This window comes from Staurois parvus, unplaced genomic scaffold (assembly GCF_062004578.1).
Source record: "Staurois parvus isolate SC_StPar_1 unplaced genomic scaffold, SC_StPar_1.0 ptg001253l, whole genome shotgun sequence".
Lineage (NCBI taxonomy): Eukaryota > Metazoa > Chordata > Amphibia > Anura > Ranidae > Staurois > Staurois parvus.
Window position 1 is genome coordinate 478,203 of NW_028319049.1, and position 27,773 is coordinate 505,975.

General features: G+C 43.7%; 1 protein-coding gene and 1 long non-coding RNA gene across 2 annotated transcripts; both read right to left on the minus strand.

Annotated features, from left to right (window-relative positions):
- Nucleotides 1-212: 212 nt before the first annotated feature.
- Nucleotides 213-3,243, minus strand: LOC149437817 (uncharacterized). The gene is made up of 2 exons (XR_016308006.1): nt 2,751-3,243; nt 213-1,765 (listed from the first exon to the last, which is right to left on the minus strand). It is a non-coding gene; the product is annotated as an uncharacterized LOC149437817 (long non-coding RNA).
- Nucleotides 3,244-7,586: 4,343 nt separating this feature from the next.
- Nucleotides 7,587-27,567, minus strand: ZDHHC22 (zDHHC palmitoyltransferase 22). The gene is made up of 3 exons (XM_089660583.1): nt 25,038-27,567; nt 17,242-17,848; nt 7,587-10,492 (listed from the first exon to the last, which is right to left on the minus strand). The coding sequence occupies exons 2-3, from the start codon at nt 17,735-17,737 to the stop codon at nt 10,257-10,259; spliced, it is 732 nt and encodes a 243-aa protein (XP_089516709.1). The 5' UTR covers nt 17,738-17,848; nt 25,038-27,567; the 3' UTR covers nt 7,587-10,256.
- Between the last annotated feature and the right edge of the window lie 206 nt (nt 27,568-27,773).

The window sequence follows — 27,773 nt, forward strand, 5'->3', positions numbered from 1 at the left end:
CCAGGTGGAAGTGCTAACCATTTAGCCACTGTGCTGCCTGATACCCAATCCTTCCTGTGACAGTGATATTAACCACTGCCCTCCAGAGGATTTACCTTTTTTTGCGATACGGCGCTGTGTTATTTTAACTAACAATTGCACAGTCATGCAGCACTGTACCCAAATTAAATTTTATGTCCTTTTTTCCCACAAATGGAGCTTTCTTTCAGTGGTATTTGCCTCTGCGATTTTTATTTTTTGCACTATAAACAAAAAAAGACCAACAATTTTGAAAAAAAAAAAAACAATATTTTTGACTTTTTGCTATAAAACAGTCATCCAGTTAAGGCGGCGATCAGCAACTTATAGTGGGACAAGCATTCTGACACTGGGGGAAACTGACTAACTGACACTGACATCACCATTGACACTAATACAGTGATCAGTGCTAATAAAAATCACTGACACTGTACTAATGGCACTGAGCAGGAAGGGGTTAACATCTAGGGCGATCAAATGGTTAACTGTGTACTGTTTTACTATTTTGCCTGTGTGTGCTTGTGTGTAAGCATGCTGCTTTGTATTACTCTGCTATGCAGAGCAATATAAAGCACTGTGCTGGTGCTGACAGGAGAGAGATCTGTATTGTTTACATACAGACCTCTCCTCTGTCAGTGTTCCTCGGCAATCGCTGGGTGCCTGCGAGCAATCTCCAGCCAGGACCCGGTGATCAACAGCTGTAGCCACCAATGGTGGCGCGGGTAGGGTGGCACGCGTGCCCCCTACCCGGAGTTACATAATCATGTATATATACTGTGTATATACTTGATTTTGCGCAGCCCTGCCGCCTTGTAGCAGTAGTTCTGCTATAGGGCGGTCGGGAAGCACTTAAAGGCAATTATTTTTTAAATAACATGTCATACTTTTGCACAGAACAGCCCGCGATCCTCCTCAGGTCCCCTGCCAGTGCTCCTGGCCCCTCCCTCCTGCCCAGTGCCTCCAGAGCAAGCAGCTTGCTATGGGTGCACCCAAGCATGCTCGTCTTACGCTGCTGCTCTGCGTGTCCATTCACACACAGAGCTGCGGCTTGGCCCAGCAGACTGCATGAGGGTAATAATGCACGAGGGTAAAAAAAACCTTGAGCCTTTACAACCACTTTAACCACTTCGCGCCGGCGTCTCCTGGCCCTTTAAGAGTTTCAGAAGCCGGGAGGCGGGCGAGAGGCTGCATATTTGCGTGCGCTTGGCGTTAGGGGTTAAGGTAGTGGTTTTATGGTGCTAGAAACTCAGGTAGATATTATTTGATATGAAATTAGTTTTGTCAAAGCAATATAAATAGTGTCACATTGGGCATCTGGGCGACATGGAGATGCTTCCATCCAGCACAGAACTCCCACTGGAACCTCGGGATGCAAATGTACCGAATGGAGCACCACAATAGATATCCAAAATGAGGTATTTATTCCAAACACAAAATAAATGTAGCAGTCAATATATATCAGGGGCCCCACTTTGCCCTCTTCATCAGGGCTTAAAAATATAGATAGTGAGGACTCCTACTGTAGGAAAAAACTGAATATCAAACAGTAGCTTTGTTTCATTCAGCAGTGGGGTCAGTGCTACCCAACCCTCATTGTGGCACAGATCTATGACATCAATAGCTAAAGATCGGCCCTTACTGGACCCCGCTAAAGGGACTGCTACCCAGGCCTCCCTGTGACAGAGATCTATGACATCAGTCTGGCATGGATTGTGGTGATTTGTAGTTCCCCTCAGTTGGTCAGGCACTGTAAAAGAATAGAATAATAATAAAAGTGAGCGCTCTTATAAGTATGCAGCTGAACACTCAAGAAAACCAAACAAAACCTTGTCATAAACGTATAAAATATGTGCGGCGTTAATCAACACATTGAATAAAATTTATGTGGAAAATGTCCCCAATATTAAGAACCTAAATCAGTGACGGTCTCTATAATAGAGATAGCGTGATATACAGCTTCAATCTGGTGGTGGTGCTCCCAGTGGTAAGGTAAGAATTACGCACTCACCAGAAGCGTAATTAAATTACGCAGTATGTACATCAACAGGGATCCCTTTCACAGATATTCTTCCGGACTGGAACTCAGGATAGGTTCTCCTTCAAGATGGTGTGGATGTGAACCCTCAAAGGATGTAGGTAGATCCAGCTGGCCAGAGGTCCCCTTTAAGGGATAGATGGGTATGGATGCCTGCTTACAGGTACTTCCCTCTCTGGGTCTGGTGGGCTGGTGACTTGTTGATTAGCGCTGCACATATTTTATACTGTTTGTAAAATCCTTCAGTTATATTAATCACAGTGTAAACACAAGAGACTAGTCCTTCATGGGCTGCAAATTTGTCTCATGTATGAAATACTGTCCGCACTTGGCTCTGGTACAGTGGGCCTTGGTAAGTAAAGAACTAGCAAGTTGAAATTCGTTGATTCGTATCTGCCAATGTACTTGTAGTTCTGTTCGGACAGCCTTGTGATCCAGTCTCCCTATCCTGACAGCTATATTACCACTGTTTTCTGTTTCTATTGACGTCAGCGAATATATACTTTTGAATATGTAAGTAATGCAAGCTAATCTGCCTTGACCTCCAACCACCATCTTCTTTAATATTTAGGGGGTTCAGAAGCAGTCCGACAAGATTTTCTGCACCAATAAACAGAATACTGCCTGCTGCCCTCTATGTAAACTTTCCCTGCATATGTGTACGAGTCCAGCCAAATCACAATGATCCAGATCTTACATGACAGCTCCGGGGGGAGAGGTGTCTGCAGACTGCACACTGTAGCGTTGGAAATGCCGAAGCTGCGGGGAAGCTGAGTCACCAGCAAACAGCCAAGCTGGGCTCTGGTTGAAATGTCATGCTGTACAGGATAATGCAGGGTGACAGATCTGAACAAATTGCATGTGACGGGTAGCAGCCGCCCCATCGCACAGGGAGAACTCCGCATCAATTATTCACACCACTCCGGATTGAGTATGTGTCAGGATTAGAGGAGGACCTCAGGGAGGACTTTGTTCCCTTTCTAGAGCCCCTTCTTCATGGAGCCATAACACAGCCGCCAGGCAGGGCCCCCCCCCAGTTTCTGTACTGACCCCTGACCGTCAGTATCCTGCCAACCGTTCATGACGTCAGGCTCTTGTAAGGACTTTGTATCACACGCAGCCGCCAGTCAGTCCCAGTGCAGTGAACTGGATTGGCCTCAGACACTTTGCAGGGCATGGCCCCGCTGGCGCTCACATTATCCCAGTCATATGTTTGATTGGAAGGGAACCAGTCACAATTGGGCTTATGTAACCATCTGAATACACAGTCTTCCTTTATTATAAAGCACAGGCTGACTTGTTTATTTAGTTTTCTACAAGCTGTTCTGACAATGGTTTGCTCTCACACAACAGTCTCCCAACCAGGGGCGGACTGACCATTTGGAACTCGGGCACTGCCTGAGGGCCTGGGGTCAGTAGGGGGCCCCATGAGATGTCCCTGGTACCTTTTTCATAGGCTTTTTTGAGTTTGGGCAAGGACACAGGCCCCATGATCCACTATTGCCCAGGGGCCCCATGAGTTGTCAGTCCGCCCCTGCTCCCAACTTTTCGGTGTTTAGTACATGAGGCCAGGCACTTTCAGAGCAGCAACCTTCAGGCTTCGAGTGATCTTTCACCCCTCATTTATTTATTACAGGTACTTTTATTTGAAATGAAGGGTTTCCGCCTGGTATTACTAGGGTTGTTGGTATGAATCCCAACCACAACACCACCTGCCTGGAGTTTGCATGTTCTCCCTGTGCCTGTGTGGTTTTCCTATATTATACATTTATATCAGTCCCTAACCCTCAGGGGGTGTACAATCTAAGGTCCTTAACTCACATTCATACATAAACATACTAGGGCCAATTTAGACAGGATCCAATTCACCTTCCAGCATGTCTTTGGAATGTGGGAGGAAACCGGAGTACCCAGAGGAAACCCACGCAGGCACAGGGAGAACATGCAAACTCCAGGCAGGTGGTGTTGTGGTTGGGAATCATACCAATGACCCTAGTACTGCCAGGCGGAACCCCTCATTTCAAATAGAAGTGTTAAACTCGCTCAAATGAAAGCTGGCCATACAAGTATAGATTTCTTTGTTCAGCCCGTGGAATCTAACAGATTTCTCCATTCTTGCTCACAGTGAAAAGGGATGAATCTCTCCTGCCGGGCTATTCCAGCAAGAATTGGCTTAAAGCGGAGCTCCACCCAAAAGGAGAAGTTCTGCTTTAAGGACAGCTCCCCCGCTCCCCATTAAGGATTGGCACCTTTGGGGGGCGGGGAGCGGGTACCAGAATTTGACAGGTACCCGCTTCCACTTCCGGTCTGGTCGCCTAGGCGATCGAAAACAGAAGGTGTCCTCCCTCCCTTCCTCGCTCCCTGTAGTCTTTTGGGACATGTGACAGGTCCCAGAAGACTACAGGACCATTCACGAAGTGCAGCGCAGCGCTACTCGCACATGCGCAGTGGGTACCCGGCTGTGAAGCCGCAAGCTGTCACAGTCGGGTGCCCACAATGAAGATGCCGGCCTCCTGAAATATAGGACAGCCGGTGAAACGGGCTGCAAGGGACACGCCACGGGACCGAGGGACAGGTAAGTGGCTGTTTTTTAAAAGTCAGCAGCTACAGTTTTTGTAATAATAATAATAATATATAAAAATAAAAAAAAAAGTTTAAAAATGATAATTTTTGCTTATAAAATAATTTGGGTTATTTTTTTTACTAAAAAGATAACGGAATACATTTTGGCCAAGATTTATGATGAAATACTATTTATTTGCAAAATGTTATAAGAAAAACACTTTTTTTCAAAATTTTTGGACTTTTTCATTTACATAGCAAAAAAAATAAAAATCCCAGTGGTGAATCAATACCACCAAAATAAAGCTTTATCTGTCTAAAAAAAATGCTAAAAAATTCATATGGGAACAGTTTTGCATGACCGCGCAATTGTCATTCAAAGTGTGATAGTGCTGAAAGCTGAAAATTGGCCTGGACAGGAAGGGGGTGAAAGTGTCCGGACTGGAAGTGGTTAAATGGGTGAATACTAGTGAATGTAGAAATGATTGATAGAGCCAACGCTAACAGCTCTTGTTTAGGTCCTGAAGAAGTTCCAAGACTGTGGGATGAAACGCGTTGACATCACAGAGAATGTTTCCCCGCCATCTATGCTCTCTTTATTTGATTGGAATCTGTGTCAATTTGAAACAGCAATTGCTGGCACAGACAGGGGAAATCCAATCTGTCCATGAATAGCAATGTTTAGCCTGAGCAGTCCAGTGGTATTGGGCACAGTAGTGGAATCACAGACCAGACCCAGTTCAGCCTATCGTGCAATTTGTAGGTGAGACTATTCCATTACGTAGAGTTTGTTAACCCAGCATGCCGCCTCAATATCATTCAGCCGTTTTGGCTTGACACACATAGCCAGTGATTTGCCTTAATGGACACATAACAGCTCTGTCTGTGTCGGCATCACTTGTGCTTACTAAAATTTGTGATAGCCAAATAGAAGCAAAGTGCACAGTCTATTTGACTTTAGTAAATCAACCCCAAAGACTGCTGGCAATAGTGTGCAGTGCAGAATTCAGTGGTGCAGTCTTTATCTATCTGTCTTTGTGTGTTAGGCCCCATGTACACGGGACAATTCTGAACGATGGAAACTGACTGCTGGAAAACATAGGTTAAAAAAGTCTGTTTAGCTGCGTTTGCATAACGCGTTTAATGTGCGTTTACGTTTTATAAAGATAAGCACAGGATAACCTCTCAAATGCCCAGAATGCACTGAAAAGTGGTAAATTATTAACTATTTCAGACTGTTTCAGAGAAATACAGAGAGTAGAAGCAGAGACAGCAGAATGTGTTGAGATTAGCTTAGGTGTGAGTTGCTCATTAACATTTCTTTTGTTTCCAAGGGTGGGAAAGGTGTCTGGTGGAGGGAGTCACTAAGGCCACCTGGCAGGGGGTCTGCATGAGGAATTTGAGTTGTGAATGGTCATTAACATATATTTTGTTTCCAAGGGTGGGAGAGGTCTGAGGTGTGAATTGGTCATTACAATGTGTGACAAGCTTGGTAGGAACATCCTGTGTTCAGTGTTTAGTCCATTTGAGTACCTTGAAAACGCTTTGCATGCATTTTTCATGATGAAAAAAGGCTCTGGACAGCATCAGGAACTAGAAAAGTAAAAAAAAAATTTCAAATGCAACGCTTATAAATGCGATTTGCCGCGGTTACAAGCGTTTTGCATTTGAAACGCTGATAAAATCGACTGCTGAACGCAAGTTTTCTGCGTTCAAAAAAAGACTGTAAACTCAAATGCCTGTAAATGAAGATGTGTACATGGAGACATAGGAAAACATAAGGGAGAGTTCAGGGGCTGCTGAAAAAAAACGCAGAAAAGCTCCTGAACGTCAGTTTATCAGCTGCAGTGTACATGAGCCCTTAGCAGAATGCTGCTTTTCCGTGGCCCAATAAAAAAAATGCAAACAATACATAAAGCAACCGTGGCCTTTGTGAACCTACTTTGCATGTGAACATGGAAAATGGTGGGGAGGCTGTAGGGTTGCCAGACTTTCCAGTGGCAGCCACATCTCAGTGATTTACTATGAGTGGGTCAGAACAGCATATCACATATTTACTATGTAGAAGGAAGCTCATAGATGAATTTGGTTGATATTTGACTGTTATAGCTGTACAGGGTATAGTTGCAGGTGACCCTGCGGGGGTACCCCTCATATCCTTGCAAAACTGTCAGAAGCATTTGCAGCAATAACAGAGTCTGAGCTCTTGTTGTTTGGCTGGAAAATCTTGTCTGATCAATTGAATCTTGGCTTCAGTTATACAACCACAATAACAAACTTGCTGAACATCACTATACAGTATTTTCTATGGAAAGGGGCAATCACACATCAGCTCTGACCAGCTGCATGATAACTGATGTCTGCGGGGTCACCTTTATCGCTGAGATGCTACAGATCCTTTGAGGAGTCAGTGCCATGATGTGTGACAGTCATTATCAGGCCCAAGGTGGTCTAACGCCATACCACACAACCAGGGGCGGACTGACCATTTGGAAACTCGGGCACTGCCCGAGGGCCCGGGGTCAGTAGGGGGCCCCATGAGATGCCCCCTGGTACCTTTTTCATAGGTTTTGAGTTTGGGCAAGGACACAGGGGCCCCATGATCCCCTATTGCCTTGGGGCCCCATGAGTTGTCAGTCTGCCCCTGCACACAACAAAGCTTTCTAATTTTCTGCCCACTCTAGCTCACTTGGTCATTATATTTCAATCTTTGTGTAGTTTATAGGCGAGCGCTGGAAATTAATCAGCTAGCACAAAGGTAAAGGTAACGACTCCTTGTAAAATATGGTATAAAGTATAGCGCTAAGTAAATAAATCAAATAAATAATTAAATAAATATTGTGTGGGGGGGGGGGGGGGGGGAATATATTTATTAATATATGTATTTAATTATTTAATTATTTGTTTTATTTATTTACTTAGCGCTGCACTTTATACCATATTTCAATCTTTGCAGTAAACACACAACACATTTTGCTGTACTGTACTTTTATTGGTCACAGTGGTGACAGTTTCATATTGATATACAGGCCTGTGGTGTATATGGGGTGATATCATCAAGTTATTTTTCCCATAAGAACAAGTGATTCTTGTCTTCATCTATTAATACTGGTTGTGGTTTTCCGGAGGGTTAGCCTGTGAGAAGTGGTGATTGCTATGTGTTAGTGCTGATACCTGTGTGGGAAATGTTTATATCTTTCCTGTTATCAAGGCGGAGCAGATAATGGACCTGATTGTTTGAATAAAGAAGTAAATTGACTTGCTATGTGGAAAAGTGAGCAGACTGTGTTATCAGGACAGGACAGTGATTGGGCCTGTCTGGCAGGATGGAGCAATATGTAGATCCTTCCCTCAGGGTGGAGTAGTAAGTGATCCCATCCCTCAGAATGTAGCATCAAATGGACCTAAAAAATAATTTGGAGTACTGAGTGGTCCAAATTATTGAAACAGCTACCAGTGGCCTTGAAAATTGAGGTTGAGTAGCATGTGGGCCCAATTGTTGGAATGTAGCAGTGAATTTAACCAGCCTCCAGGACAGAGAAGTGAGTGGACCTGTCTAGAGGGCTAAAACAGCAAGAAGACCCTGCTGGCTGGATGGAACAGTAAGTAGACCCTGCTGGCTGGATGGAACAGTGAGTAGACCCTGCTGGCAGGATAAAACAGTGAGTAGACCCTGCTGGCTGGATGAAACAGTGAGTAGACCTTGCTGGCAGGACAAAGCATCAAGTGGACCCAACTGTTGGAACAGAGAAGTAAATCAAGCCTCCTGGCGGGATGGAGCACTGAGTGTACCAGGTTGTGGGAAGTAAATGTACTGTAGCTGGCTGAGGGGACAGAGCACAAAGTGGTCCTGGCTCGCAGGGTAGAGAAGTGAGTACATCTTGCTGTTGAGACAAAGCAGCATGTAGACTTGGCTGGTGTGGAGTAGACCAGCTGTCAACATGGAGCAGTGAGTGGACTTGGTTGTCGGGAAGGAGCAGTAAGTGGACCCTGCTGTGGGAACGAAGTAGTGAGTGGGCCTGACTGTCAGGAGGAAGCAGCACCCAGCTTTGTGGATGGAGCAATGAGTGGACCTAACTTTAGGGACAGAAGAGCAAGTGGACCCAGCTGTGGGGATGGAGTAGCAAGTGCTATGAGGACAGAGGTGGCGGAGTAGAGCAGCGATGCAGAGAGTGACCTGGCTGTCAGGACAAAGTACTAAGTGGGCCAAAATATTGAAACCGCTATCAATGGGCAGGATTTTGAGGTGAAATAGCATGTGGAGCTGACTGTCAGGATGGAATGGACCAGTCTGTTGGGACATAGTAGTGAATGGACCCATCAGTCAGGACTAAACGGCGTGTTGTGTCAGGACAGAGCAGCAAGAGGACCAAAGTGTTGGGATGGAGCAATGTGTTAACCCGGCTGGCGGGACAGAGCAACAAGAGGACCCGAGTGTCGGAATGGAGCAGCGTGTTGACCCAGCTATCAGGACAGAGCAGGAATTGGAACCAGCTGTCGGGACATAGCAGCAAGTGGACCCATCTGTCAGGACAGAACAGCAAGAGGACCAGAGTGTCGGGATGGAGCAGCGTGTTAACCCAGCTGTTGGGACAAAGCAGCAAGAGTACCCAAGTCTTGGGACGGAGCAGCGAGTGGACCTGGCTATCAGTACGAAGCAGCAAGTAAACCCATCTGTCGGGGCGGAGCAGCAAGTGAACCCATCTGTTGGGATGGAGCAGCGAGTGGACCCAACTATGGGTAAGGAGGAACCAGTGAGCCTTGCTGTTCAGACAGAGCAGCAAGTGGACTTGACTGTCGGTCAGTCCAGTGGTCCAGGCTTTGACACCGATCCATAACTGGATCTGGTTCTTGGGACAGAGCACTGAGTGGAGCCTGTGGTCAGGACTAGAATGGTTTTACTGCATAGAGGAAGTATAGCTGGCTTAGATATGGACATCTCATAAAAGCTACTTACTAGTGAAGACATCATAGTTCAGTACAAGATCCTGCAAGCATTATCAAGCTTCAGGTTTCTAATAATAGTGCCAGTAAAGCTCTCCTCTACTAATTTTACATACATAGGATATCTAGCAATGTAATCCTCCAGCTACAGGAAGCAAGAGTCCAGAGACCTCAAGAAAATCCTAGAGAGGACTGCATAGAGCTGTGCTTTGTGGGTATTTAGCTGCACACAGCAAAAATGAAGTATTAGTCACGCCTTATTGGAAGGATTTGATATAAATACCAATCTAGAGGTCTGAGGATACAAAGCCTACACTGGTGATGGTAAAGCCTATCTGCTGTTATACGATAATAAGAGACCTATCACAGTGTCTACAGACTGATCTTTATTAATGCAAACCTGATCTGCCAGTGTGGCACTGTAAGAGCCATTTGTGGTATACACTATGAGAGTAATCTTTATGGCTTAGCCTTTCAGGACAAAGCTGGGAGGTTTAGCTACAGATATGTTATTGCATTTATGTCGCCCTCAGTGCAGAACCAGAGGGTTTAGCTAGTATTCAGTGAAAGCAGACGACAAACTACAAAGTGCATTCACTATAATTGTGCCGCAATCAGATTCCCTCTGATTATACACGCAGTGTGTTGTGCTATAGTCTAAGGTGAAGGTGCCATCTGAACTTCCAGGATCCTTTCATCACTTTTCCTTCACGTGAGGCACAAGAACAGCCAGAATCCATCTCTTTCCAAAGACACTTGTCAAGTTGTCAGCCCAGCGGATGGGGCTAGCTTCTGCTCCTGGGCTCTGGTGACAGGCCGGTCCCCTGGATATGAGCAGCAGCTGGTGAAAACAGAAGGCAGCACAGGCTATACCCACCCCAAACCAGAGATAAAGCATGAGGACGGCCAACATTTCCGAGCTGAGAAGGGAACCTGCAGACAGAGACAGAGACAGGCTGTAGACTGGCCAAGAGGTGGACATAATGGTGGAGGACATGGGGATGGTGTGGACAGCCAGGTGTTGTTAGATGATTGAGCTCTAGAGTAGACCATGATCAGAAACAAAGACAGAGGCGGTGAAAAGATGAGACAGACATATGACAGACAGCATTCAGAGCCAGGACCAAGCTCTCCTACCCCACTTCTATAAATAGAGGCCAGCTCTTGGCTGGGTCCCCATGTGTCATTGTCATATGAAGGCACAAAACTGGGGCAGCGTTTATCAATGTCACGGAACACAAGACGATTTAACTGCTTCTATTCCTGGCACTAGTGAGAGTATATCTAACCCCCCCCCCCCCCCCCTACATGTGGTTTGATGTCTAATCTGCACTTTTCACAGTGTAAGCTTTTATCTTTGCTAAAATACACTTCCAAAACATCCTTCTAAGTAATTCTCCAATCTCTACAAATTAGATGAATAAACAGATGATTTGATTGTACCATCTGCTTCTGCGTCATATCTAGAAAACATAATTACATTTACACATAGATGTTCTGGAAACAGAAGCGGATAAGCTAGATATGAAAGAGGATTAACACAAGTTAGCTTCTATGACTATCACTGGTGGCTTAGTCTCAGTCCTGACTTCTGCCTTCAACCTAGAAATGGATCTTTACTTATATTGACAGGAGGGCTAGGTTATTGCAGGGTTTTTAACTGTTCACGAAAACTGAACCTGACCACACCTGTCAGAGCTTAGTTTATTGAGTATTACCAATTCACACATTGCCCCAAAACTGAGCCCAGCCACCTGCTTATCAAGAGAAAGGCAGAACTTATATTTCCTTCACAAAATACCCCGGTACCCGGTATGTACTGCCGCTGTCTCATTATATCCAAAAGGACCTGCAGCTGTACTGACTCTGGTGTACAGTGGGAGGGAGGGGGGGATCTGGAAGGGAAGAATAGAGCTAGGACACTCATATTTGGGGGTTTAAAACTTAAAGCAGAACTATGGGCAAAACTTTTCATTTTAGATAGAGCAAGGGAGGGTCATAACCCCTGTCAGATTTTTTTTCTGCCATTTGTGTCCTATTGCACAGATTTACCTTCATTTCTCATCGCATAGCCAAACAAGACCTGAGCGGAAATCCATGCAAATTAAGGGAATACCTAGGAGACCCCCAGGTCACCAGAACTAGTGTTGGAAGATTTCCCCTCTATTACTTTTCTGGGGACAGCCCAAAATTTGGGATTTTTTTTTCACTTTCGATGATAATGGTAAACAGGACAAATAGAGGGGGTGAATGTCCTTAACGGAGGGGGGGGGGGGGGGGGGACACAGACAGCAGTAAAAACTGACAGATGTACTAATCCATCTTCACTCTGTCCAAAACTAAAAACAAAGTTTTGCCTTTAGTTATACTTTAAGGAATGGTTTATTTCTCCTTGTGAGAGACACAAATCCTCGAACTGACAATCTCCATCTTGGTGCTGTTGCTAGAGCTATTGGCAGCCTTAGGATGCATTATTTAGTGTAGCCTGGTACAGAAAATGTCAGTCTTTCTAACAAAAAAGTTAGTACTTAGTGTGAGTACATACAGTCCCATTTTAATAAAGTAGCAAAAAGTTGTTTCCGCCAGGACTTCTTGGGATTCAGGGCCCACTACTGACTGTGATGGCATTTGGATGGTGAGGCTGTTGTGAACTTCTGCCCAGATTATGCACACTGAAATATTCCAAACAAGCACTTTTAATCACCTCTTTAGCTGCAGGCATTGGCATTTTGGAGAAATTCATTTTCAAAATTCCCAAAAGAGGCACTGAAATCACGGCTCCTTTTCCTTTATTTTCTATGGAAAGCAGAATCTTGGCAACCTGCCAATGCACAAAGCAGGGGCTCTAAGCTGTTAAAAACTGTCTGAAACGAACTTAATAATCTATATTGTGCCAATTGTTGATTAATTACTTCCTAGTTCATGCAGCTAAAGAAGTCAGGCTAAAATAACTCTAAAATCCACAAGAAGCCTTCAATTTATGACCAGTGGAGGTTACTCAGAAGCAGGGGCGGACTGACCATTTGGGAACTCAGGCACTGCCCGAGGGCCCAGGGTCAGTAGGGGGGCCCATGAGATGCCCCTGGTACCTTTCATAGGTTTTTTTGGGTGTGGTTTGGGTGTGGGCGAGGACATAGGGGCCCCATGATCCCCTATTGCCTGGGGGCCCCATGAATTGTCCGTCCACCCCTGCTCAGAAGCAACATGTTCTGAGAGCCGCAAAGCAGGTGATTGTGAGGGAATGATTGTCTAACACGTTACTGATAGCTGAGGTTAATTTCTGTTTGCAATGGATTCTGATTAATGAAAAACTTACAGCTAAATTACAAGCAGGGGCGGACTGACAACTCATGGGGCCCCCGGGCAATAGGGGATCATGGGGCCCCTGTGTCCTTGCCCACACTCTTAAGCACACCCAAAAAAGCCTATAAAAGGTACCAGGGGCATTTCATGGGGCCCCCTACTGACCCCGGGCCCTCGGGCAGTGCCCGAGTGCTCAAATGGTCAGTCTGCTCCTGATTACAAGGCACCACAATGAAATTTATTCTGATCTGGGACCCCTGGATTTCCCCTTGTCTTCCAGAAAATTTTGTCCGCTGTCTACTTGAACTCTGAGCTGCAGGGTCGATTTGGCCAAGACCCCTCTGTGAAGATGTAGAGCATTCCTGATCATCTCTACCTCCTTTCCCCTTCTCCTCCCCTACCCTTCTCTTCTTCCTCTCTACCCCTTCTTTTAATATCTATTCTTCTGTCCTTATTACCACGGTTAGGCCTGGGTCCCATGCCTCAGATTAACATTACAGTCATAAGCCACTCCTGTATATAAGTTCACTGTGAATATTTGTTTGACTGTTCCTGAGGCTGATAAGCCTCCTTGTACATTCGCATTTGTAACTGTACAATTCAGAGTTCCTTGCTGCGATTCTGATTGCTTTATGTGAACGTCTCTGAGGTGCTTTGTTGTAATTGTGTGTGTGTGTGTGTATATATATATATATATACAGTTCCAAGAAAACGTATGTGAACCCCTTGGGATTACGTGGAGTTTTGCATGAATTGGGCATAAAATGTGCTCTGAACGTCATCTAAGTCACAACAATAGAAGAACACAGTCTGCTGAACATAATACTACACAAACATTAGATGTTGCCATGGTTTAATTGCACATAACATGTAAACATTCACAGTGCAGGGAGGAAAAAGTATGTGAACCTTTGGACTTAATAACTGGTTGACCCTCCTTTGGCAGCAATAACCTCAACCAAACATTTCCTGTAGTTGCAGATCAGACCTGCACAACCATCTGGAGTAATTTTGGACCACTCCTCTTCACAAAACTGTCTCAGTGTAGCAATATTCTTGGGATGTCTGGTGTGAATCGCTCTCTTAAGGTCATGCCACAGCATTTCAATCGGATTGAGGTCAGGACTCTGACTGGGCCACTCCAGAAGGCGTATTCTGTGCTGTTGCAGCCATTGTTTTGTTGAATTACTTGTATGCTTTGGGTCATTGTCCTGTTGCATCACCCATCCTCTGCGGAGCTTCAGTTGGCGGACAGATGGTCGTACGTTTTCCTGCAAAATGTCTTGATAAACTCTGGAATTCATTTTCCCATCAATGATAACAATCCGTCCAGGCCCTGAGGCAGCAAAGCAGTCCCAAACCATGATGCTCCCTCCGCCATGTTTTACAGTGGGGATGAGGTTTTGATGTTGGTGTGCTGTGCCTTTTTTTCTCCACACATAGTGTTGTGTGTTCTTCCCAAACAACTCAATCTTGGTTTCATCTGTATAACAGTATATTTTGCCAGTAGTGCTGTGGAACATCCAGGTGCTCTTTTGCAAACTTCAAACGTGCTGCAATATTCTTTTTGGACAGCAATGGCTTCCTCCGTGGTGTCCTCCCATGTACTCCATTCTTGTTTAATGTTTTCCTTATTGTAGATGTGTCAACAAAAATGTTAGAATGTGCCAGAGATTTCTGTAGGTCTTTAGCTGACACTCTGGGATTCTTCTTTACCTCATGCAGCATTCTGCACTGTGCTCTTGTAGTCATTTTTACAGGACGACCACGCCTAGGGAGAGTAGCAACAGTGCTAAACTTTCTCCATTTGTAGACAGTCTGTCTTACCATGGATACATGAACATCAAGGCTTTTGGAGATACTTTTGTAACCCTTTCCAGCTTCATGCAAGTCAACAATTCTTGATCCTAGGTCTTCTGAGAGCTCTTTTCTGCGAGGCATGGTTCACATCAGACAGTGCTTCTTGAAATCAGTAAACCCAAAACAGGTGTGTGTTTTATAAGGGCAGGACAGCTGTCAGCAACACATCCAATATCATCACACTGATTGGAGTCAAGGTTGGCTCACTCCTGGCTCCAATTAGCTCTGGGAGAAGTCATTAAGCTAGGGCCTCACATACTTTTTCCTCCCTGCACTGTGAATGTTTACATGTTATGTGCAATTAAACCATGGCAACATCTAATGTTTGTGTAGTATTATGTTCAGCAGACTGTGTTCTTCTATTGTTGTGACTTAGATGATGTTCAGAGCACATTTTATGCCCAATTCATGCAAAACTCCACGTAATCCCAAGGGGTTCACATACTTTTTCTTGCAACTGTATGTACATACATACATATACACAAACAGAGGCATAACTCGGTTTACGAAAGCCTCGGTTAACGTAATTTTCGGTTTACGAATGAAACTCCAGTGAAAATAATGCCTCGGTTTATGAATTTTTTTCACAATGCAAAGCGTTTATAGAGCCGGCCCCGTGCCATTAATGTGCACTTAATAAAGAGTTTTGAACAGATAATACTTTTTTTTGACTTTTTTCTGATTTTCTGAGCTCCGGAACAGATTAATTGGTTTTCAATGCATTTATGAATTTGTTTTAATCATGTCCCTGTACAGTATTTATGCCTTTATAGTGCACTTTATAAAGAGTTTTGAACAGATAAAACTTTTTTGGACCTTTTTCTGACCTCCGGAATGGATTAATTGGTTTTCAATGCGTTTACGAATTCATTTTTAATCATGTCCCTGTACAGTATTTATGCCTCTAAAATGCACTTTATAAAGAGATTTGAACAGGTAAAAGACTTTTTTTCTACTTTTTTCTGACCTCCGGAACGTATTAATTGGTTTTCAATGTATTCCTATGGGAAACCGCATTTCGGTTTACGAATGTTTCGCAATACGAAACGTCCTGCAGAACGCATTCAATTCATAAACCGAGGTATGCATGTATGTGTGTGTGTGTGTGTATATATATATAAACCCAATAAAAATATTAAATATAAAAAATAACTCTAAAACAAGCCCTTACTGACCTCTCTAACACAAACCCTCACTCACCTCTCTAAAACAAGCCCCCATGCACCTCTCCAATGTGTATTGCAAATTAATTCATTCAGCCTGTTAAGAGTATGTAAATTCTTTACTTACTTAGTCTGGGTATATGTGCACATTAAGGATCTTGCCTCCCTGATGTTTCAAAATGTCAGGAGACCCCTTCTTTTTAAACCCATAAAAAGCAAATTGACCAACTAAACTAAACAATATACAAGTGTGATCATTAGGAAATGCTTCTAAAAACAGAAGTGGCATCGTAGAACTGGCCAGACAGTGGCATTTGGGGCAATAACTTAATAGACAGTGGCTCCATGTGCTTTAGTGTTGTCTGCCTCTAGTTTTCACCTGGGATATGGGGAGGCAAGGTCTGTGCAGTTCTGTAAATTCATACCGTAAGCCAACACATCACAGACTCTATTCCCTATATCCCAAAAGCTGTAGGTAGACGGGAGTGGGGAGTACAAAGCTTGCTAACCAATGTCTCGCTGCCACAGGCTGTCTGGTTTTAAACTGTGCGGTCTGCACCCTCTGATACTTCCTAATAATTACATTTAGCTTTCCTACTGAATTCGCTAAAATATTTTGTGTGGGAGTAGTTACCTACTAAGGTGCAGAAGCTCTCTTTTTACATCAGATCAAGTTATTTTAGAATTTGTGGGCAAATAAAAAAGTGCATACATTACACTGTTTAATCTTAATCTGTTCTTGCCTACCCATCAGAGCTACAGTGTGATATTTTCTTATGGGAGATACAAACATTTAAGCAGCCATAGATTATAGAATTTTCTACAACCAACGAATGCTTGATTCCCCCATCAACACTGAATCCCTCCCATAGCGCTAGTGTTCTGCTGGAGGGGAACCTTCTTCACCAGCAGAGCACAATGATCACTGATAGCGGATATAGCCGTTGGCAGAGATCAAAAGAAAAAAATCTGACAGGCTGGTTGTACTGAAGGCGATAATGGATCGATTTGTTGATTTTCTTGTTTGTTTAATGGATCGACTTGGGTACAACCAGCCTGCCCATAGATTAATCGAATCTCAGCTGGTCCCTGCTGAACTGGCTGAGATTCAATCCATCTATGCACGGCTTTAGAAACCTTCACAAGCTACAGTTTGTTTAAAATTCAAACTGAAACCTTGTTAGTTACTAAGGTATTGGGATGCCTGTTAGAGTTTTGTTTTGTGTTTTTTTTGTTGTTTTTTTTCTGCCCTGAGGACAAGATACTAGATCTACCAAGGCTTGAGCATCCTCAGACTTCTACACCCACAGCCTGGATTTATCTCAGTGGAAGAATTGTGCATTCCTAATTTCTGACCTGAGAAGAAGCGCGTGACAGATAGAGGCAACAGTCTGAGGAAGGTCAGGGGCTCGGAGAAAGACAGGGAGAAGTTGCTTGAGATGTAGCCAAGTCCCACCACCATGGAGTGGAAACAGCTGCAGGAAGCATGGAGGCAGAGCAAGACAAAACTGCGCAGATTGCTGCGACTAATACATGTCCCAGTGAAGAAGCAGTGGTGTTCCTGGTCCCCCAATACTCGCACACATATCCAGCAGAATGGTTTATCTGCCGCTTCAGCCTCTCCGCCATGTCCACCGGTAGCCGGGCTCTTCCAGATGACCAAAATGTAATTCCCAACAACATTGATAAGAAAGAAGAAGAACATGGATGAATGAAGGAGGCCAGAGAGTGTTAAAGATTGCCCATCACACATGCCCGGAAGGAAGAAGAAGATTTGAAGACAGAACGTCACAGCAAGGAGACACAGGAAGTAAAATGGGGCCATTAGGTTTAGTATATGCAAGAGAAGCATGACGTACAGAACAGCCCCACCATGGCAGGAGGTCTGTCCACACAATAAACTCAACCTGCAGGGAGCATTAATTTCCAACTTTTAGCCGGACCACCAGAGTGACCAATGTTCCTATGCAGGGAACAGAAAAAAAAGGAGGTTAGTACCAAACTATAAGAGGACTTGTCACACTCGCACAGACCCAAAGCCATCCTGTGTCTTGCTGCACAGTGATACTAGAGCAGCCTTTCTCAACCTTTTTGAACCCTCCATTCTGAGGGAACTTGTGCTAAAAATTATTATATCTACAACTCCTGATATATTAGTGTAATGGTCAGTGGGAAGAATGCTCCTTACACTTGTGGTCATTGAGAAGAATCCACCTCTTACAAATAGCTAAAAACACCAATGGTGTCCATGGGAACTTATTCAAGAGGCAGAACTTTCTCATTGCTCAAGGAACTCCTAGCACCCTTTGGAGGAACCCTGGTTGAAAAGCCCTGTACTAGAGGATGACAGGTAGTTATTAGCTTGCATTCACCAATATATCCTTCTAGTACATATCTCCCTTTGCCACGGGTACACTTTAATGGTAACATTGCCATTCATTATCATTATATAACACACAGGATAATGAGAAACTACCAGTGACAGTTCTCTCATAAGAATAACTTGGAGTCCCATCTTCTCCTATTACAGCCTATCATGAGTACCGGTGGAGCTTGAAGCTGAACTCCAGGCAAACCACTAAATACTCATCTTAAATATTTACATGGGAGCTGTTTTACCTGCTAAATTATTTGTTTTTCGGTGCAGTAAATCCCGGGATTTACAGAGCCCTACCAGATAGCACAGCCAGCCCGGAAACCTGACTTTTCATTACTACCTATAGTAGTTATTGGTCACATTCAACTGGACTTGTTCTGTAATATTGAAGACATCTCGTAGCTTATCCACTTCTTCGGTTCTAATGAATATCAGGAAGATGCACCAGGTAGCAAAGACACCTTAATCCAAGCACCATGGAAAGGCAGTTGTTACTGTCCAAGAACAGTATGGGAGGTGTAAAAGTTTTAGTTGTTCTGGGTGTCAGGAAGACTTGGTATTAATCCTTGTATTTACATGGCAGCATTTGTGAATTGTTATCAAATTGCTGGGGTATAGATGTTAGAATGGTATATGTGGAAGACAAATGGTGTTGAAGGTCCCACCCCTGGTCAGAGATGGTTGTTCCAGTTTGACATTGATGGTCTCTTTTACACCTCGTGCAAACCAGTTATTCTTTCTGTACAAAATGTGCACCTCACTACCTTTAAAAGAACCATGATTTGTGAAAATTTCCCTCCTGTGTTGGACCATTTGTTTGTTGAGAGGTTGCCTCATAATCACAGTGTAGAGGTCTTTTTATTCCTACTGAGTCACTTTGCTTGTGTTTTGGTGTTGTGTCTTTTGGATGTAGAAGCTTCCATCTCAGTGTATTGCTGGACTTGAAAAACATGGGAATGTGATCTTTGGTGAAGGTCCTTCTGAGTTTTTTCGACAATCCAGCTACATATAGGATCACTGTATTATTCCATGTGTTTTCCTTCTTCCTTCTCCTCTCTGATGGACCTGTGTTTTCGGTTGACCTTGTGGGTGTTTTGAAAAACGAAAGCCCAGTCTGGGTAGCCACAAACTTTGAATGTCCTCTTGAAATATTGGTGTTCCTTGACTTTAGACTCTGTGTTTGCTGTTAATGTATGTCTTCCGCATTTAATGTCATTTTTAACATCTCTCCCGGGTGTTATGACAACAATTCACACCTTCAGGCATGTAAATCTAAGGATTAACACATATGAAGCCTTCCTCTCACTACAAGGATGAGATTATGTAACTAGAACAGGGTGGTTCCACAACTTTTACACCTCCCATACTGTTCTTGGACAATAACATCTGCCTCTCCCTGGTGATTGGATTAAGGGTGTTTTTGCTACCTCTGCAATATAAATGCAGTCATATTTTCCTGACACTCATTAGAACTGCAGAAGTAGCTTGCATCAGCTATGAAATGTCTTCAAAATTACAGGACAAGTCCAGTTGAATGTGACCAACTACTACTGGATACACCAATACCTGGATAAATGAGACCCTGTTCCATTACTGCAGTTAACAGCTTTCCCTTCAGTCTTGCACAGTTATACAGGGATCTCTCCTATACCGAATTTGCTTACTTGGACTTCACTGCACACTGTGTGCATTAGAAACTGAACCACGTCAGACAGAGCCCAACTCATTCCCTCGCTGGAGGACATCCAGCATCATCTAGGTCTTGTTTCTACCCCCAGACTGTGACTGGAGAAATGGAAGACTAGTGAAAGGAGAAATGAAAGACTATGAGCTCATGTTTCTTTCTGCTTGCTCCTCCTATCAGCATGCTTCTTGTTAGGACATGAACTGATTGGCTCCTTGTGCTGCTTCTTCCTCTCACACTCCAGCTCTGCTGTACAGGGATTGCAACAGGCTATACCAGATCAGATTCAGGTAATTAAAGTCCTGTATAATAATAATTTTATATATATATATATATATATATATATATATATACACACTGTACTCACACTGTATACTTTGCACGCTGTATACATAGTTACATAGTTAGCCTAGCTGAAAAAAGACAAAAGTCCATCCAGTTCAACCAAAAAAAAAAAATTTTAATCCTACGTGAACAGTTGATCCACAGGAAGGCAAAAAACCCAGCAAAGCATGATCCAATTTGCTCCTGCAGGGGAAAAAATCCTTCCTGATCCCCCGAGAGGCAATCGGATATTCCCTGGATCAACTTTACCTATAAATGTTATATCCAGTTATATTCTGTGTATCCAAGAAAGAATCCAGGACTTTTTTTAAAGCAATCCACTGAGCTGGCCAGATCCAACTCTTGAGGGAGTCTATTCCACCTTTCCGTGTTTGGAAATTAAATCTCTTTTCCTCCGGACGTAAAGAGTGCCCCCTTGTCCTCTGTGATGATCTCAGGGTGATTAGCTCTACACCGAATTCACTATATGAACCACTGATGTATTATACATGGAGATCATATCCCCCTTATGTATTATACATGGAGATCATATCCCCCCTTATGTATTATACATGGAGATCATATCCCCCCTTATGTATTATACATGGAGATCATATCCCCCCTTATGTGTTATACATGGTGATCATATTCCCCTCCCCTTATGTATTATACGTGGTGATCATATCCCCCCCTTATGTATTATACATGGAGATCATATCCCCCCTTATGTATTATACATGGAGATCATATCCCCCTTATGTATTATACATGGAGATCATATCCCCCCTTATGTATTATACATGGAGATCATATCCCCCTTATGTATAATACATGGAGATCATATCCCCCCCTTATGTATTATACATGGAGATCATATCCCCCCTTATGTATTATACATGGATATCATATCCCCCTTATGTATTATACATGGAGATCATATCCCCCCTTATGTATTATACATGCTGATCATATCTCCCCTTATGTATTATACATGGATATCATATCCCCCTTATGTATTATACATGGAGATCATATCCCCCTTATGTATTATACATGGAGATCATATCCCCCTTATGTATTATACATGGAGATCAAATCCCCCCTTATGTATTATACATGGAGATCTTATCCCCCCTTATGTATTATATATGGAGATCATATCCCCCCTTATGTATTATACATGGAGATCATATCACCCCTTATGTATTATACATGGAGATCATATCCCCCCTTATGTATTCTACATGGAGATCATATCCCCCCTTATGTATTCTACATGGAGATCATATCCCCCCTTATGTATTATACATGGAGATCATATCCCCCCCTTATGTATTCTACATGGAGATCATATCCCCCCCTATGCATTCTACATGGAAATCATATCCCCCCTTATGTATTATACATGGAGATAATATTACCCCTTATGTATTATACATGGAGATAATATCCCCCCTTATGTATTATACATGGAGATCATATTCCCCCTTATGTATTATACATGGAGATCATATCCTCCCTTATGTATTATACATGGAGATCATATCCCCCTTATGTATTATACATGGAGATCAAATCCCCCCTTATGTATTATACATGTCGGTCATATCCCCCCTTATGTATTATACATGGAGATCATATCCTCCCTTATGTATTATACATGGAGATCACATCCCCCCTTATGTATTATACATGGTGATCATATCCCCCTTATGTATTATACATGGTGATCATATCCCCCCTTATGTATTATACATGGAGATCATATCCCCCTTATGTATTATACATGGAGATCTTATCCCCCCTTATGTATTATACATGGAGATCATATCCCCCTTATGTATTATACATGGTGATCATATCCCCCCCTTATGTATTATACATGGTGATCACATCCCCCCTTATGTATTATACATGGAGATCACATCCCCCCTTATGTATTATACATGGAGATCACATCCCCCCTTATGTATTATACATGGTGATCATATCCCCCCTTATGTATTATACATGGAGATCATATCCCCCTTATGTATTATACATGGAGATCATATCCCCCCCTTATGTATTATACATGGAGATCATATCCCCCCTTATGTATTATACATGGAGATCAAATCCCCCCTTATGTATTATACATGGTGATCATATCCCCCTTATGTATTATACATGGAGATCATATCCCCCCTTATGTATTATACATGGTGATCATATCCCCCCTTATGTATTATACATGGAGATCATATCCCCCCTTATGTATTATACATGGAGATCATATCCCCCCTTATGTATTATACATGGAGATCATATCCCCCCTTAATCTCTTCTTCTTAAGAGAGAATAAATTCAGTTCCTCTGATCATTCCTCATAGCTGATCTCCTCCATGCCTCTTATCAGTTTGGTTGCTCTTCTCTGTACTTTCTCCAGTTCCCCAATGTTCTTTTTGTGAATTGGAGCCCAAAACTGAACTGCATATTACAGATGAGGTATTACTAATGATTTGTACCGGGGGGGGGGGGGGGTGTAATATGATATCTCCCTCTCTGGAGTCTATACCTCTTTTAATACAAGAGAGGATTTTGCTCGCTTTAGAACCCCCAGCTTGGCATTGCTGCCATTATTAAGCTTGTGATCTACCAGAACCCCCAGATCCTTCTCCACTATTGACCCCCCCAGTTGTACCCCCCCTAGTATGTATGATGCATGCATATTCTTAGCCCCCAAGTGCAGAACCTTACATTTATCAACAGTAAACCTCATTTGCCACATAGTTGCCCAATTACACAGAGCATTGAGGTCGGCTTGTAAATTGGTGACATCCTGTAAGGACATTATTCCCTGGCACAGCTTGGTGTCATCTGCAAAGACTGAAATGGGATTTATAATCCCAGACCCTATATTGTTTATAAATATATTAAAAAGTAGGAGTCCCAACACTGAACCTTGGGGTACACAACTGACAACCCTGGTATACACTTCACTATATATGCTCTGTATTATATAGATAATGATGTCATGCTTTATACACTGCACTATACATACTGTGCTCAGACGGTCTACATTGCACTATATGAACATTGCACTCATACTGTATACACTGCACTGTACTGTATAATCACTGTATTCTGTGCACTGAGCTTACAATTTGTACACTTTATTCATTCTGTGTATGCTATATACTATATACACTGTATTATATACACACTGCACGAACATTGTAAACACTGCACTGTATTCACAACATATATTTTGCACTATATACATGTTGTACTCACGCTGTATACGCTGTATACACTGCACTACATACACAGTGCACTCACACTATTTACATTCTACTATAAACACACTGTACTCACCTTATATACACTGCACTGTATACACACTGTACTCACCTTATATACACTGCACTGTATACACACTGTACTCACCTTATATACACTGCACTGTATTCACACTGTACTCCCCTTATATACACTGCACTGTATACACACTGTACTCCCCTTATATACACTGCACTGTATACACACTGTACTCACCTTATATACACTGCACTGTATACACACTGTACTCCCCTTATATACACTGCACTGTATACACACTGTATATGGAAAGAAGAAGTGAGCGCCTGGAGTAAATATGAACGAGCAACTATGCACATAAGTTGGTAACCACAAACACCATAAATAAGAACATATAGATAAATTTGTGCAGCACTGCACAAATTTATTTATATGTATACACACTGTGCTCACCTTATATACACTGCACTGTATACACTGCTCACCTTATATACACTTCCCTATATACACACACTGTACTCCCCTTATATACACTGCCCTATATACACACTGTACTCCCCTTATATACACTGCACTGTATACACACTGTACTCCCCTTATATACACTGCACTGTATACACACTGTACTCCCCTTATATACACTGCACTGTATACACTGCTCACCTTATATACACTGCACTGTATACACACTGTACTCCCCTTATATACACTGCACTGTATACACACTGTACTCCCCTTATATACACTGCACTATATACACACTGTACTCACCTTATATACACTGCACTGTATACACACTGTACTCCCCTTATATACACTGCCCTATATACACACTGTACTCACCTTATATACACTGCACTATATACACACTGTACTCACCTTATATACACTGCACTATATACACACTGTACTCCCCTTATATTCACTGCACTATATACACACTGTACTCCCCTTATATACACTGCACTATATACACACTGTACTCACCTTATATTCACTGCACTATATACACACTGTACTCCCCTTATATACACTGCCCTATATACACACTGTACTCACCTTATATACACTGCACTATATACACACTGTACTCACCTTATATACACTGCACTATATACACACTGTACTCACCTTATATACACTGCACTATATACACACTGTACTCACCTTATATACACTGCACTGTATACACACTGTACTCCCCTTATATGCATGGCACTGTCTGCACACTGTACTCACACTATATACACTGCATTGTACCTGTACCCTTTGCTCTAGGCTGTTCTGGGGGCACAGGCAGTCTGTCTGTCCTAACTGTGCAGTTTATTTGGGTGTGAATTGTGGAAAGTAAATAGTAAAAGTTGGAGAATGTGCAGAGACTGAATGTTGCTTTGTCCTGTGCTCCCTTATACTCAGCACTCTGTACTGTGTCAGCTCTTCTGCCTACCCTCTCTGTGTCCCACTGACCTTGGCCAGAAACGGAGCTTTCCGTCTGTCTGCAGTGCTGGTCCCGGCTCATCCTGAGGTGGCTTCATCTGTAATATCTCATTCAGCATCCATTCTCCTCCCCCTATACCACATACCTGCCCTCCCCTCCTCTTTTCCCCTCCTCTCCATCCTGTGCTGGATAGCCATCCTCCTCTACTCCTCATCCCTCCTCTCCATCCTGTACCAGACACCTGCCTCCTCTCCTCTGCATCCTGTACTGAATACCTGACTCCATGCCTCTGCATCCCTTTTCTCTATCCTGTACTAGAGAATCGTCCTCCTCTATGCCTCATCGTCATCTCCATCCTGTCCTGGATACCTGGCCTCTGCATCCATTCATTCTATCCTGTACTGTATATCTGCCTCCTCTTCTCCCTATCCTGTACTGTATACCTGCCTCCTCTCCTTCCTATCCTGTACTGTATACCTGCCTCTTCTCCTTCCTATCCTGTACTGTATATCTGCCTCCTCTCCTTCCTATCCTGTACCAGACACTTACCCTCCCCTACTCTTCATCCCTCCAGCCTGCACTGGATTCCTGGCCTCCACATCCTTCCTCTCTATCCAGTGTTAGACACTTTTCTCCTTTCCTCTGTATCCCTCCTCTTCATACTATGCCAAATACCTGTCCTCCTCTACTCCTAATTGCTCCCCTCCATCCTGTACTGGATACCTGCCTCCCCTCCTCTCTATCCTGAACCAGAAACTTACCCTTCCCTACTCTTCATCCCTCTCACCATCCTGTACCAGATACATGCTTCCCCTCCTCTTCACCCCTCCTCTCTATCCTGTATCAGACACCAGCCCAGCCCTACTCCTCATACACCCTCTCTACCCTGTACCAGATGTTTGCCTCTTTTCCTCTGCATTCCTTTTCTCTGTCCTGTACCAGATATTCACTCACCCCTACTCCTTATCCCTCTTCTCCATCGTACTAGATACCTGGCCTCCACATCCCTTATCCCTGTCCTGTATCAGATACAGGCTCTTCTTTACTCCTCGTTCCATCCCTCCATTCTGTGCCAGATACCTGTCCTCCTCTCTTCTGCATCCCCCTGCTCCACCCTGAGCTTTAAACCTGCCCTCCCCTATTCCTCATTGCTCCTCTTAATCCTGTTCTGTATACCTGCTGTCCCCTGCTCCTTATCCTTCCTCTCTATCCTGTACCAGACACCTGCCCTCCCCTACTCCTTATCCATTCTTTTCCATCTTGTACCAGACATCTGCCCTCCTCTTCTCTTCATCCTGTACTGGATACTTGCCCTCCTGTCCTCCACATCCCTGCTCTCTGTTCTGTATCAGATACATGCCTTTTCTCCTCCGCAACCCTCCTCCTTGTCCCGAACCAGATAATTGATCTCCCCTACTTCTTGTCCATCCTTTTCATCCTGTACTGGATGCCCCCAACCCCACTCTTTTCATTTCTCCTCTTCTTCTTGTTCCAGATACCTGCCTCTTCTCTGCATTCAGTACTGGGTTCCTGCCTCCGTTCATCTGCATCCCTCCTGTACTAGATACCTGACCTCCACATATTTCTTCTCTGCCCTGTACCAGACAACTGCTCTCCCCTACTCCCAATCTTTCCTCTCCACATTGTATCAGATACCTGCCTCCTCCCGTGTGCATCCCTCCACCCTATACCAGGTATCCATCCTTCCCTACTCCTCAGCCACCTTGTACCAAATACCTGACCTTTTCTACTCCTCATTCCTGCTCTTTCTCTTGTACAAGATTCCTGTCTTCCTGGCTTTTTCATCCCTCCTCTCTATTCTGTAACAAGATAACTACTGTCTCCTACTCCTCATCCCGTCTCTCCAACATGGCCTCCACATCTTTCCTCTCCATACTGTACCAGATATCTGCCTCCTCTCTATTCTGTACTGGATACCTGGTCTTCACATGTCTTCTCTCCATACTATACCAGATAGCAACCCTTTCATATTCTGCTTCCCTCCTCTCTATCTGGTTACAGATACCTGCCCTTCCTTACTCCTCATCCCTATTGTCCATCCTGTACTGGATACCTGACCTCCACATCTCTCCTCTCATTCCTGTACCAGATAGCCACCCTTTCCTACTCCTGAGTCTTTATTTGCCATCGTATACCGAACACTTGCCTTCCCCTACTTCTTATCCTTCTTCTCCATTCTGTACCAGATACTCACCCCTTTACTCTTCACCCATTACCAAATACCTTTCTTCCCCTACCCCTCATGCCTCCTCCCTATCCTGTATACCTGTCCTCCACTTCCCTCTTCTTTATCCTGTATACCTGTCCTCCACTTCCCTCTTCTTTATCCTGTATTGGATACTTGCCATGTCCTCCTCTTCACCCCGCCTCTCTGTCCTGTTCCAGATAACCACCCTCCCATACTCCTCATCCCTCCTTTTCATCCTGTACTTGATACCTTCCCTCCTCTCCTCTGTACTGGATACCTGGCCTCCACTTTTCTGCTCTCATTCCTTTACTAGATAGCCACCTTCCCCTACTTCCGCATCCCTCCTGTGCCCTGTACTGGACATTTACCCTCCCCTAATCCTTATCTCTCCACTCCATCCTGTACCAGATACCCACCCTCCCTTACTCCTCATCCCTCCTCTTCATCCTGTGCCAGATGCCTGCCCTCCCTTGCTCCTCATTCCTTCTCTCCATCCTGAACAAGATACCTTCCCTCCTCTCCTCTACATACTATTACGGATACCTGTCCTTTACTT

Excerpts from the sequence above, each read along its gene's own strand:
- ZDHHC22 (XM_089660583.1), bottom strand. The coding sequence starts at position 17,737 with ATGCTTCTCTTGCATATACTAAACCTAATGGCCCCATTTTACTTCCTG. Across the intron at positions 10,493-17,241 it reads TGTCACGCGCTTCTTCTCAG|GTTCCCTTCTCAGCTCGGAA; the intron begins GTCAGAAATTAG and ends CTCTGTCTGCAG.